The 13,789-nt window shown below is 39.1% G+C and overlaps 1 protein-coding gene across 1 annotated transcript in view; it reads right to left on the reverse strand.

Annotated features, from left to right (window-relative positions):
• The window catches only part of PCNX2 (pecanex 2), a 151,250-nt gene that overhangs the window by 62,854 nt on the left and 74,607 nt on the right, over positions 1-13,789 (reverse strand). Inside the window, exons 20-21 of the mRNA XM_069010280.1 lie at positions 11,386-11,527; positions 7,774-7,951 (exon numbers count right to left, since the gene is read on the reverse strand). Coding sequence (XP_068866381.1) covers positions 7,774-7,951; positions 11,386-11,527 — 320 coding nt within the window. The remainder of the gene's footprint in view (positions 1-7,773; positions 7,952-11,385; positions 11,528-13,789) is intronic.

Genomic DNA, 13,789 nt, shown 5'->3' on the forward strand with positions numbered 1-13,789 from the left:
TCTTTAGATCCTGAGAACTTGAGATGACTTGAACTGAGACTCTGAGAGGAATATTTACTTTTTCATGTTAAGCTAATTCTGATCAATTGGTAACTCCAGTTTTCAGAATTAAATTCTAATACCTATTGGTACATTTTTACTTTCTTTTTGGTATGTCAATATAATAAGTATGTGTTTAAGGATATGAAATTAAACTTGGTGGAATAATTTTGCTCTTGTTCATGGCTTTGCTTTGCAAATCATTGACTTTTGGGTTTTTATTTAATACCATTTAAAACAAACTTTACCTATGAAATCCTGCAAAACAAGATTTACTGGAAATACTAAAGGTTGTTAATGTTTATGTCTTAAGTCATTGTGACATTCTAGTTGTGTATTTGGATAGCTGTGTTTGAAACTACAACAAATACCTTCCAGGATGTCTTTATCTGGATATGCTTACAGACACTTGAAGCCTTTATACTGTGGGCTTCAAAATCATTGTCTAATACAATACATACAAGAGGATCAAAATATAATCAGTCCAAGTCTCTGGTATCAAACCTTGGGGGAAAGAATATATTCCTCACATAGCATTCAGCACTTAGCACTGACACTGTACAAGACAGGCATGTTTTAAGCAGTTTGAGTAGCAAGCCTTGAAAGCCTTACAATTGAATGTTAATCAGATGTATGATAAGGATTATGACAATGAGATGATGCCAAAACCTGACAGAGCCCTGAATCTGCTCATGGAAGATGCTGCTTCTTCCTACAGTGTCAGCTGATAGCAAGAGCCCAGGGAAGGAACCTGTGACTCTAAAAAAGCAGACTCATGTACATCCCAAGGTGGACAAAAAGGACAAGATCAGAGCTCATCACCTTGAAATGCAGAGGGCCAGACAAGCAAAATAAATCAGTGAACCTTGGAGTGCACTCATCAGCTGCACTGATTCAGGCCTTTTCAGCAAAGCCTTCATAGGCATGGCTTCTGCCAACACTGTATCTTCCAAGAAATTTCCTTTTCTAAAGGATTGGGCCCATGCAAACCTCATGTAGTTGAGCAAAGCCAAGTGAAAGGTCCTACACCTGGGTTGGGGCAATCCCAATCACAAACACAGGCAGCTCAGAGAATGGATAGAGAGCAGCCCTGAGGAGAAGGACTTGGAAGATGTTGGTGGGTGAGAGGCTGGACATGGCGCAGCAATGTGCACTCACAGCCCAGAAAGCCAAATGTGTCCTGGGCTGCATCCAAAGCAGCGTGGGCAGGGAGGGGATTCTGCCCCTCTGCTCTCCTCTGGTGAGACCCCACCTGGAACACTGCATCCAGCTCTGGGGTCCCCAGACCAAGAAAGATAGGAACCTGTTAAGAGTGAGTCCAGAGAATGGCAAAGAAGACAGTCAGAGGAATGGAGTGCCTCTTCTATGAAGAGAGAGTTGGGCTGAGAGAGTTGGGGTTGTTCAGCCTGGTGAAGAAAAGGCTCCAGGGAGATTTTAAAGCAGCCTTCCAGTACCAAAAGGAGACCTACAAGAGAGCTGGAAAGAGGGGCTTTTTATAGGGGCATGAAGTGATAGGAGAAGGGGGAATAGTTTTTAACTAAAAGAGATTTAGATAAAGTATTAGGAAGAAATTCTTCACTAGAAGGGTGATGAGGCACTGGAACAGGCTGCCCGGAGAAGCTGTGGATGCCCTGTCCCTGGAAGTGCTCAAGGCCAGGTTGGATGGGGCTTTGAGCAACCTGATCTGGTGAAAGGTGTCCTTGGGCATGGTAGGAGAGTTGGAGCTAGATGATATTTTAAGTGCCTTCCAGCCCAAGCCACACTATCATTCTGTGGTAAAAGTGGACATAAGAAAAACCACAAAGTTGTGCACTGAAGTAGTCCAGGTTTCTCTTTCAGTTCCTGCATCAACACAGCCCGAACAGGCCTCTATCAGCAGGAATGCACATCAACACAGTCCTCAGAGCATAGTGAGCCATACCGACCCAAGGAGTGGGTGTACATCTCCCTGCACCCCCAAGTGCACTTGTCCCATTCTAGACAAAATAAAAAAACACCAAAACAAAGAGAGAAAATGTAATTCGGGAATAGTGTAAGGAATGAAGTGTGACAAAGAGGTCAGTGACAGAAGGCTGAATGAAAAATCAATTAAACCATTCCTTCAATATTAAAAGGAAACATGAACTGTACAGTGCCCAAGAGAGTTAAGGAGTCTATGGAAAATACCACTGGGATTATCCTGTCAAATATCAGATGTAGCCTTGGGTATTTTACTCAGCAGAAAGTGTCTCAAAAGGGTTTATATGCCAGATATCAAAAGCTGAGGAAACAGCTGTGAGCTAAGAGGCTGCAGATGATTAAGACATTGGATTTCTGTATGCACAAATGGCAAGGAACAGATGAAAATATGAATTAACAACTTAGTGCCAGAAGCTTTAAGGTGAAACATCAAATTTAGAGAAGGATGAAAAATAAGAAGAGGAAAGAAAAAAAGAGTGAGGCTTTTGACTTATAAATAGCATCTAAATCAATGGGACATGCCAACTAACCAACAGTTTTATTGCCACAAAGGCAATAAAAAGATCCAATAGGTTAATTACTTGACTTCAGCAAAGCACCAAGAAGGTCAATGCACTTGGCAGCACTTTCTCATAAAATGAAGGAAAACAAGATGACACACAATTTCTTTCCTGTCCAAGGGATTGTGTTGTGGATGTTGAAAGTTAAGCTTGATCAGCACAGGTCTGCCAGGTTGCTCCAAACTGGCTGCCTTTGCTGGATCTACTTTGACAGGGATCATCTTTCATCAACATGTGGTCTTGGATACTATGGCAGAAAGAAGTATACAGAAAGAGAAAAATTCTTATAAAAATGTGGATTCCTTATTAGCTGGAAAATGTATTCTGGGAAAGAAGAAAAAATATCAAACAGGGAAATTGTATACTTAAGTGAGCTCAGCAGGAGTAAGAGTACTTAGGCAAATAAATTCAGTGTTAATGAAAGCAAATTTAACAAGCTCTGCTTCTTTGATTATTTTGCCTTATGCATGAAGACAAATTCAGAACCCTCAGAAGACTTGATGATAAGAAAATACAAGGTGATTTCATATTTTTGTATTGCTAATTAGTTCATCCACACACACAAATTAAGAGGCCATTAAACTACCTGACAGTAACATATAAGACACTGAAAGAGACAAGAAGCTGTAGTCCTATACATTAGAAGGTTAATGGCACTGGGTCTTATCATTCCCATTCAGATCCATGTAGTAGATGAGTATGTAAGCTAGAGGTGCCTCACTCTTTAGGGCTTAAAGGAAGCTGCACAGATTTGTCAAAAGTCCATATTCCAAAGTTCAGGTAAAATTTTTTCTCAGTGGTGCAGAAGAGATGAAAGAGTTGCTGGTAAGAGCCAGTTTAGCAGCATGCTCCCAGGAGTGAAGAGACTGGCAAGTACCTCCCACTAGGCTTTTGTAGTAGCCAAGAGCATACTACTGCCAGGAGCATCCACTGCCACACTACCCAGTTTTTTGCTGTCTTTGCTCCTTCAGCTCAACATCAGCTCTACTTGAGATTCCAAAAGCAGATCAGGGAGATACTATGACTCCTTTCCACCAGCAAAATTTAGAGGATGCCTGTGGCACTGGATGAAATGGAAAACCACATTTCTAACAGAGCACAGCAAAAGAGCTGGGGACAAGTCTTGCCCTGAGCATCCTTGTTAACATTCAGCCAGCTCCAAACTGATATCCCTGCTGTTTGAATGATTCGCATTCGCTTCTCCTTCACACTTCAAATACCAGTTCCTTCTTGAACAGCTACTCCAGACATCCTTCAAAAGCACCTCACACATCTGCCAAGGAAGGCAGTGCTGGGTACATTACTGTTTTACTTTTTGTTTGTTTTTATCACACTGAAGAAAAATTGACTGGATGAGCTATAACATCATTTAACCATCCATATGCTCTTCCTCTCATAGCTTTTGCATGTGTTAGAGTTTTTCCTCAGTTAAATATTATGCCAGTAAACAGCAAAGGGATGGAAGAAAGGCCCATCTTTTCATCAGTTCTGAACAATTTATTCAAATAATTTAATATTTCCACATTTTTTTACCCTGTTACAAGAAAGAGTCTCAGAATTTTTCCTAGTGTTAAAAGTCTAGGAAGAAATCTCCTAAGTCCTATTACATATTCCATCTTTGCTATGCCTATGAAGAATATATTCTCAGTTTTTTGTGGGTTTCCATTTTCACTTAATGTGAACATTCTTATTAACCTTTGCACTGACATTACCTCCTAAGACATCCAGGGAGAACAACTGGCTCATTTGAAAAGTTTACATGGAGTCATGTAGACCAAGACTGTCTCGATTAACTGGTTTGACTTCCTGCAGAATATACATCAAAGCATGACACCCACACATTTTGAATGAGCAATCACATACTTTTTAGAAGGCCATTCAGCTCTGATTTAAAGATTATAGACAACAGGAGTTTTGGACAGAAGAATCCCAGGTCATAGTCAAGGATACAACCTGGGCTCACTACATTAAAAGTCTTAGTTTAAGATGGAGAAGTCCTGTTTCACTTGAATTGAAAGCTGCAATCATTCTCAAAAACAAGTAAAACCTTTCCTAAATGTTTATCTTGCTTCCTTCCCAAGGCAATTTGAAATACAAAATAGTATACTCTGCATATGCCTAATCAACATTTAGTGCTTTCACATTCTGTGAATTGTCAAAATGTAAACAGCTAATCATTTTTAAAAAAGAACTGAATTAACTGTGCCACATTAGTAAGTCCTATGATGTTAAAAAGACAGAAAATCCAAAGTGGCAAAAAAAATTCTCAGGAATAGAACTAAATAGACTCTCTTGTTCTCTCTGTTGCCTCAGTGTGGGTGTTTTGGCTAACAGAGATGAAAATCTGTGAGCAACAATTTGGACTTCCATGTCCCAACTTGCTCAGGGAGCAGTATGCTCATTTGGAGTTTCTGATTTGACTAAATGACATTAAATCAACAGCACAAGGGGGAAAACAAGGGAAGCACAACCACTGAGATATTCAGAAATACTCTACCAAACATGATTAGCAAAGTTTTTTTCCATATAATCTGCTTCAAGAGTGACTAGTGCACAAGTGAATGTCTGTTGAATTTAGATTCTTTCTTCCCCAGTGCCTGGCAGAAGAAAAAAATATTACCACTGTGCTTTGAAAGCATGCAAAGCTTTTTGTGGGGTAACCATGCTTAAAAATTGCCATCACTGTGACTAAGACACAGCACTTCTAGTGTTCCCTAATGGAGAGGGTGGTAAACTGACATTTTCAATGTGCAAACAGAAATCAGTCATGGCTGTGTAATAAACTCAGCATAGCTAAAGGTGACAGTAATAGACAGTATTTCAGATTTTCTTTTTATTTAAAAAAAATAATTGCAAACATAAAAATGACTGAAGCACAGACAGAATCCGTGAAGACTCATAAAGCTTTTAGGAGCAAAGGTGGATGCAGCTTGCTTAGGGCCTATAGTATGAAATAAACACACATCATCTTTATCCTCAAGTGATCACATCCTTTGCTAAGTTCCACAATGCTGCTAATTAAAGCTCAAACGTTAATTAGGGTAAAGAAAACTTATGCCCTTTATGATTTGAAATTAAAAGGAATTTAATTGCTATCATCTGCAATGCTACTTTTCATATTGGTTCTAATGATCATTGTGAAACTACATGTGCTTTTGTAATATAAATAATTCAACCATTTGACTTAGAATTTTCAAATGGAACAAGGACAATTCCACTTGCTGAACTAATGACCCGCAAAATTTCAGATATTGTTAGATATGAAGATTGAAGATTAATGCTAAAACTACAGTTTCAAAACATGTCTGCAGTACAGCTTTCAGTCTAGTAGAGCAGTAGTTATTTTAGCAAAAATCTCTGCATAATTTAATAAGCATCCTTCATTACCTTACTTTCATTGCTAACACTAGGCTTTCTACTGTGAACAGTAGCTTCAATCTACCCAAGTAACTTTGTAAAAGATCCTGTTGAAAAGACTTTATATCTCTTTCTTACAAAAACATGCAATAATTCTCAGCAGTATTGAGATAAACGTTTTTATAATGAGGTAAACGTTTTTAAAAGAATTAACAAATAGTGAAACTTTCAATTCTGGCATGCTAATTTTTTGATCCTGTAAAGAGGTTTTTAGAGAATGAGTTTTAGGACTAAGTAAACCATCATTCAGACATGGGACTTCCACTGATGCACATCAATGATACACTTCTCTGGAGACAGAAATTTACCCCTTTATCTAGGTAATGCTGGTAATGAAACATGGTAATGAAACAAATACTGAAAACTGGCATAATGCTAGCGAACTCCGCATCACTTTCACTGGTTATCTTTCACTCCAAGCTAGGAAGCTTAAAAAATTACTCTAGTCCTGTTTTAGGATCACAGAGCATGGTGGAGGAGGGGGATCTTGCTAAAAAGCAGAACTTTGTATCATCTCTTCTACTCCTTTTCTTCTGCCCTTCCTCTCCAGCCCTTGCCTTCTCACCCCACCAGAGAGAGAACAGAACAACAGGTCTGAGGATGAAGGCTTGAAGCAGGTGAAGCTTCTGCTGGGGTGCAGTCCAAGAGTTCAGCAAAAGGAGTGAGCTCGTTACCTCACCGAGCTGTGATTCCTCATTTCTCATCCTCCCTTACAGCAGCACAGAAATAAACCAGAAAAAGCATTTAATTTCTCCTTCATTCTTTCCCTGAATGACTGGGCACTCCCAATGTAACACCAATGAACTGGGCCTTTCTGTAAGAAGACTGAAACTTCCAGGTGGGCATGGACAGCAGTATGAGCTGATGGCCCTTGTGTAGAAGGGCTAAGTATCTCCACAGCACATGCAGCAATCAACATGGAACCATGTCCTTCTTCTCTCAGAAACTAAGCGATGCCAGCTGGCCCATACTCACACATACAGTAGGAATATTTTAGAAAAGGAAACCAAGCAAAGAAGCCTGAGCAAAAAAAAAACCCAAACAAAACAAAGAACAACAAAGCCAAACACCTCACCAGTTACCCCTGGATCAATACTTTCAAATCTTCAGTACTTTCCCACGTTTTCTCGAGGTATCAGTTAAGTCTAATTCTTTCAGTGAAACAGCTTAGATTCCAAATAAAGACAGGGTCTGACCTGACTGATTCAAAAAGAGGTTGGTAGTTTTTAAATAAACTCAACTGGAGCACACTTCAAGAGTTAACAATAAGAGAGAGGAAGGAGCTCTGAGGTTAAGGTTAAGGGCAGCATCACAAGGATAAGAGACTGAAAATAGGAAAAGAAAAATGTTAAGGCCGACATTAGGAAAACATTTATTATCATGAGGGTGATTAGATAATGGAATAATTTCCCAAAGGAAGTTGTTGAGTCAACCACTAGAGGCATTCAAAGGAAACCAAGATAAAAACACCAGGTGATTGATCTAGAGGGCAGTCCTGCACTAATGACCCAAGAGGCTCTTTCAAACTCATTGAGGAGTCTCCTCTTGAAAACAACAATTCTAAACTTTATATAGCAGCACGTGAACGAAAAGTAGATGAAAAACACTGCACAAAGCCAGAAAAAACACTTAATCAAAGCCTGTTTTTTCATTTTAACAGATTTTTTCCTCTATAGTACCAACAATATGAGTCTACATACGCATTCATTACTTCTAAAAAGTCCTAAGAATATTGATCAGCCAAGTTACACTGAGAAGATAAATTTTTCGAAGAAATGACAGGAGCTCTAAAACTTGCCTTATGAAACACAATGGACATCATGAAGAAATCCAGCAAGAAATTTTCTGAAATGTCTCTGTAGTCAAATCGGAAGAAGATCACAGTAAAGCTCAACGTAACAAACTGATTAATAGGATTACAGAATGAGGAGCGGAGGAGTTTCATTCCAGCAACTGTTATCAGGATAATGTCACAGCTGTAAAAAAAGCAGAGAGAAAAACCTAATCAAGTCATAAGGCATTAAATTAAGAAGCTCTTAAATACAAATATCCGTACCAGATGTATTTTAGATTGTTATGCATATCTAAATCTACATATCGTATTTATTAAAAGTATATAGAAGTGATATCAGAAATCATCACATTTATTTTACTTATGTGCAATTTTGTATTTTTCCCTTATCCTTATCACACATTCATAAGATGTAAAAAAGAATGAACTCTGTACTAAAAATAGTAATGGCTACTAAAACCCAAGAATCTAGACCAGACATGTTTACATCCCTCTTAAAATAAAATTTCAGTCTGGGAAATACCTTGGCACTTTCATCAATACATTACTGTAATTTGAAAAAAAAAAATCTTAAACTCCTTTTTTTTTTTTAATTACAAGAAATTTCACTTGATGACACAATTTATAATTTTACTTGTAATTTCATTACACACTGCCAAAATTCTGGATAGATGTGAAGAGTTTGAAATTCCTACCATTGTTCTTGATCAGAAAGTTGACTATTCTATACAGTAATTCATCAGATGAAAAGAAATTGTGTTGTGTCTATGTCTTCTAAAATGTGGGGACTTTAATGCATAATGAGTGAGAAAGTAGGCCAGGTATTTGCAAAATGCATTGAAGGTTCTCCTTCATCCTGCTGATAACCAGGAGAATACCTGCTGCCATGACTGACACCTGGCAGGCTAGAAAGCTCTCAACAGGTTTTCACCATCCTAGCAAGATTCCTATTTTCCAGGTTGATTTTCTCCTATGTGGCATTTATTCATTATTGTGTATCTCCCGTAATGCAGATGCAACTTTATTTGAGTGCCGGTCATTCCAAAGGATCAGCAGGGCATTACTGTTGGAATGAAATGCCAAGCTGACCTTATTTTCCACTTTGTCGAAGCTGTTCTTTTCAATGTGCCCCCCATTTCTGAATGGAAAATCTAATGACTAAGCTAAATAGATTCTAAAGCCACCAGAAGCCATCCCAGTGCATCCTATATGAACCAGTTGTACAACTCGTTCTTCAGAAAGAAGAAAATTCTTGCAACATGGAGAAATTTTCACAGGGAAACTTACAGATTATAGAACAAAAGGAAGACTTTTTTGTCACTGTGCCTATTACCATGATGAAACTTTCACCAAAAAATGACACTTTATAAAATAATGCATTCAGAGGCAACAGAAAATAATTTGTTCATTATTCCTTCTTCTTTAAAAATACTGCCACACAAGATGCTACTCCTGGGGCCTTAACTCCCGCAAAAAGATGTAAGGGAGCATGAGAAGGGGGGCTGATTTCCAATGCCTCTGTGGCAGGTAACAGGGGCAGGCACTGTCAGCATGGATCCTGTTAATAACCAGCACATCAGGGTCTGGAAAGCTCAAGCAAACTCCTGACTACAAAGGAGCTGTTCTGCCTCCTCAAGAAGCAAACTGCTTCAGTCCTTTAAATCACAAAGCAAGATGAAGCTTCTTTAAAAAATGAATTCAATTTGAGGAAAACTCTGACATGAAATCACACAAAATGTACCACCTCAGACACTTTCAGACACAGAGTGGGAGAGTGACAGCATGATGCAGTCTGATCCTTGGGTGGTCAATAACTAAGGAATGTTCCAGCAACAGAAAACAGGTTGCATTAAATCATGCATTAAAGCACAGCAAGTACAACCCTCAGTAACACTGTACGTGGAAGTAGCAAGGAGAATCCAGGATCCCTCATGGGCTTACAGAGTTAAGAAAGAGGTAGGATCTGAAGAGGAATGCTTTGTGTGTGGCATTTGGATGGCAGCTGTAGGGGGAATGTATTAAAGAGGAGAGCAAGAGGAAAAGGAATACTGGGAGTTTCATAGATAGACCAGAGTTACAAGGAAAAGGGGAAAACAGGTTTTACACAGGTGATCACACAGACACAAGGGGGATGGGGAAGGAAAGGACTGCTGTGGTATTCCCCCACAGGCCAAACAATCAGAGACAGACAAATGTAATTACTTTCTTTAATCTCAAGACTTCTGGGGGTCTGACTCATTTCTTCTGAACACTTGAGGGAGGTGATACTTTAAAGTGCAATCTAGCTTGGAGGAATGACTATGTAAAAATAGCACCTTCCTAACCCCACATATTTGCTCCGTGCATGTATTCAGTCACGTCTGCTAACTAGTAACAAATGGCATTCTGACTACTTTTAATTCTCCCAGCCTTGCAGAACTAAATAGAGGATGAGTGTGGATTCAGTGTCACCCTGGTCAATACACCTGAACTCTTGAAACACCTTGGCTGCAGCATCTTCCAAGTGCCTGGGGAGAAAAAAGGTCAGTGGGGAACTACAGAGGCCATCAATGAGTGACTGGTGAGAGTCTCTCTGGAAAAGTAGTTGTCTGGTAGAAATATGCAGAAAATTTGACTAATGCCCTAGACCAAGTGTCAACCCTAAAAGCAGGGGCTGCCTCTTCCTTGTAGTTGTGTAGTTCCTAAAGCTGTGTTGCTCCTCAAGAGAGAGAAATAATTAAATCAACATGCAATTTTTACACCAAAGTTCTTTTATCTAATATTTGAAATTAAGAAACTGTATTATTATGAATACGGAGGAACTCACCCCCACCTCCCAGCAGTTTTTCTTGCTACTGGAACATTCCAAGGCTGTTTCTTTGTTTTATCATCTGCATCACTGTCATTCTGATAAAAAGACTGCAGAAACTCTGCTCGCTGGGGATACTGCAGTCACTAAGCCTGCTGAATATCCGCAGCAGGCAAGTCACTGACTAGAATACTTACCATAAAAGGCTGTCTGCAAGGATCATACTGTGAGACCATGGATCAGCATCACCAGTTCTGCTTAATATCTAAAATATCAGACTTCATCAAAACTTGTATCCCCACCCTTCTCAAACTACTTAATGCAGGACTACCAACCTTTCTAAATTGTTTAATATTTTATTCAGTCTTGCCTTATAAGACTTGTGTGGTGAAGCTTCTGATAACTCCTTTGGGAGACTACAGCACAGTGTTAAAAATCCTCAGGAAATGTTTCCTGATATCCAGCCTAGAGTCCTCATTTTCATCTGATTAATTCTAGTTATCCCACTGAGTTTATGCCCATCAAACACCTGCAGCCTGGTATAGTGTGCCTTGCTTTTAATTGACATTTAGACCTTCCGTATATATCTATATATAGCTCCTTAATCTTTTAATTTCACTCTCTCTCACTGGAGACGTATTTTAGTGTGCTATGGTAGTTTTGCATTTTTCTTGCAGCAAAGCCAATGATTATTGTATTCTGAACTAATATGCATGAAAGCGAACTGCGACAAGATTACAGGCTTATTTAAAAACAAATTCAATTTCTCAGTCTTCAGTCTAAACCCAAATATTCTACTAATCACATGCTTTGAGTTATAATCTACTTACTGTGTACCAAGCTTCTTGTATTTACTAATTGAGAAAGCATCAATGGTGAGTGCATTCAGTATTATGGCTGGATATAAAATGTATTTCTCAAAGCACTGTAGCCACACATAAAGCCTTTCAAACCACATCAGATGAGCAGCATCTGAAATGGAAATTCAGATAACAGATCGTGTCATCAAATCATCAGCAATTTTTGCACTGGAATACCATAGAAGACACGAGTTAGCTCACATTAATAAATATAGTCAACCAACCAATTTATGAAACAATGGAATTCATAATTCTTTGGCAATAGAGAAGTAATTTTGGTTTTTGAGTTTAGAGAGTATCTGTTTTGCTGCTTATAACTGCACTCCTGAGACACACTCATAAACAATAAAAGATAGCACATGCTAGATGGTAGTTTTTACGTCATCCAAAATAATATATTAAATAATACTTTTAGTGGATGTAATGACCCCAGACAGGCCCTCTTCAGCTCTGGCACTGACCCGGTGAATCACCTAGGAAACTTCATTTGAATTCTGTGCCTGTACTTCCCCATCTTATAGTAGCAAAACACTGTTCATTAGACTGTAAATTATCACTGACCTCACTGATAAATGAAACACCCCTTGAGATCTAAAGACTGAAGAATTATCAGGAGCTAGAAACGGTCATAAATGTTTCCCAAAACTCCTAAACAGACACTCTAAGAAGTATCTGCCAAGATCACATCTCACATCATTCCTCTCTAAGGAATAGCTTTTTTTTTGCAGTAGACTTTTCTAACAATACCAGAGTGCTTAATATGAGTATCAAACAAGAACTGAATGCTCCCTGCAATCCAACTGCTATGAGAACTTAGGTGAACTGAGTGCAGAAACACTTGTGCACAGACAAAAACAATGCCTTTATCCTCAAAGCTCAGCTAAACAAGGTTATTGGAAAAATAGCAAACACAGAACGGCAGAACTTGGTATTAAGTCAGAAATAAAAATGTCAGCTACTGAATCTCCAATAATCATCCCTGCAAAATGAAAACAACCCTCTTCCATACACTCCTTTTCAATGACAAAGAAAACATGCTGAATCAATGGATTTCTGTGTTCTGCAGGCACAGTTATATATTGCATAGGCTAAGAGAAAGATCTAAAAGCAATCCTTCCAAATTAGATTGAAGTCATGTATGGGGAATTATAAGAGAATTGAGCTGTGAGCTGTAAAACCTGCCGGCAGAGGCACATCGCAGCACAGAAAGGCTTGTCTCCACCGCGCCCTGGGGGGAGGGAGGTGGTGTCACACGGCAGACCCCTATGAAGTGTGTTGCTGATCTGGCAACACGGGATAGGTCACGCCATGTAAGGAAATCCTGTGCCTTAGAAAAGTGTATAAAACCAACTCACTCCTTTGAACAAACGATTCCGATTCCCTGCCGGTGTCGGTCCGAGATTCAATTGCCGACAGTCATGCTTTGCCAGTACCTTAAGCTAAGGCAATGCTCTTGGCAAAATTTCCCCTTCGGAAAATATAATTAACTTCTGTTTCTTGCTGTAACATAAAAATACTTCCTCTTCATTACTTAAAGGCCACCTCCTAGAAGTTCATACACGCAGAAAAATGTCCATTTTGGAACCTAACTGTTCTTCCCCATTCCTCTCTCCCTCCTGAACTCAAGATCTTCATCCATGTCCAAAGCTGAGCTCTGTGTAAGAACTCGAGCTTCAGTAAAGAGATATGCATATCACACAGACCAAAAAGAATGTAGGTGCAGGAGCAGAGACAGATCTGTTCAGACAATGGAGACAGAAAAAAGAGCTCACATTCAGAGGGGCCCCAGAGAAAGACGTGGATGATTTGAAAATGGCTTACACAAACCTTTAGGTATAAAAGCAGTAGTGGGCAGGTAGGAAAAGAAAAAATAGCCCAGTATATCAGGGTTTCTTTCTCATGTAGTCCTGCTCTAGTTTCTACACATCTGTTATACTGTAAGCTCATACACCTTGACCTAAGCCTTTTGTCCTGCAGCCAGCAAAGACAATGACAAGTAATAAATGAGTTATCTCACAGGGGCATCACAAGAACCGGTCTGATAATTGCTATTCTATGGAACACCTTAAAGTTCGAGCAGCTCGTCCAGAATCTATACAACAAAACCAGGAATAAACCTGTGGAATTGTCACTGCCAGTTGTTTGTCTAATTGCAAGCAGTCATTTGTCTTTCCATAGCACTACCCTTGTCAAAAAAATAGAAAGATTAAAATTAAAATCTATGCAGTAAAAACTCCTCACAGACATCTTATTTTGTGTACTTGTCCTTTCATTGTCTGCACCTGACAGCTATGGGGTACTACTGTCCTTTTTCCAAGTTTCTCTTTCTATACAAACAGGGAACATTTTAAAGTTTAGTTCCTACACTTTTATT

Source organism: Aphelocoma coerulescens, chromosome 3 (genome assembly GCF_041296385.1).
Source record: "Aphelocoma coerulescens isolate FSJ_1873_10779 chromosome 3, UR_Acoe_1.0, whole genome shotgun sequence".
Classification (NCBI taxonomy): Eukaryota; Metazoa; Chordata; class Aves; order Passeriformes; family Corvidae; genus Aphelocoma; species Aphelocoma coerulescens.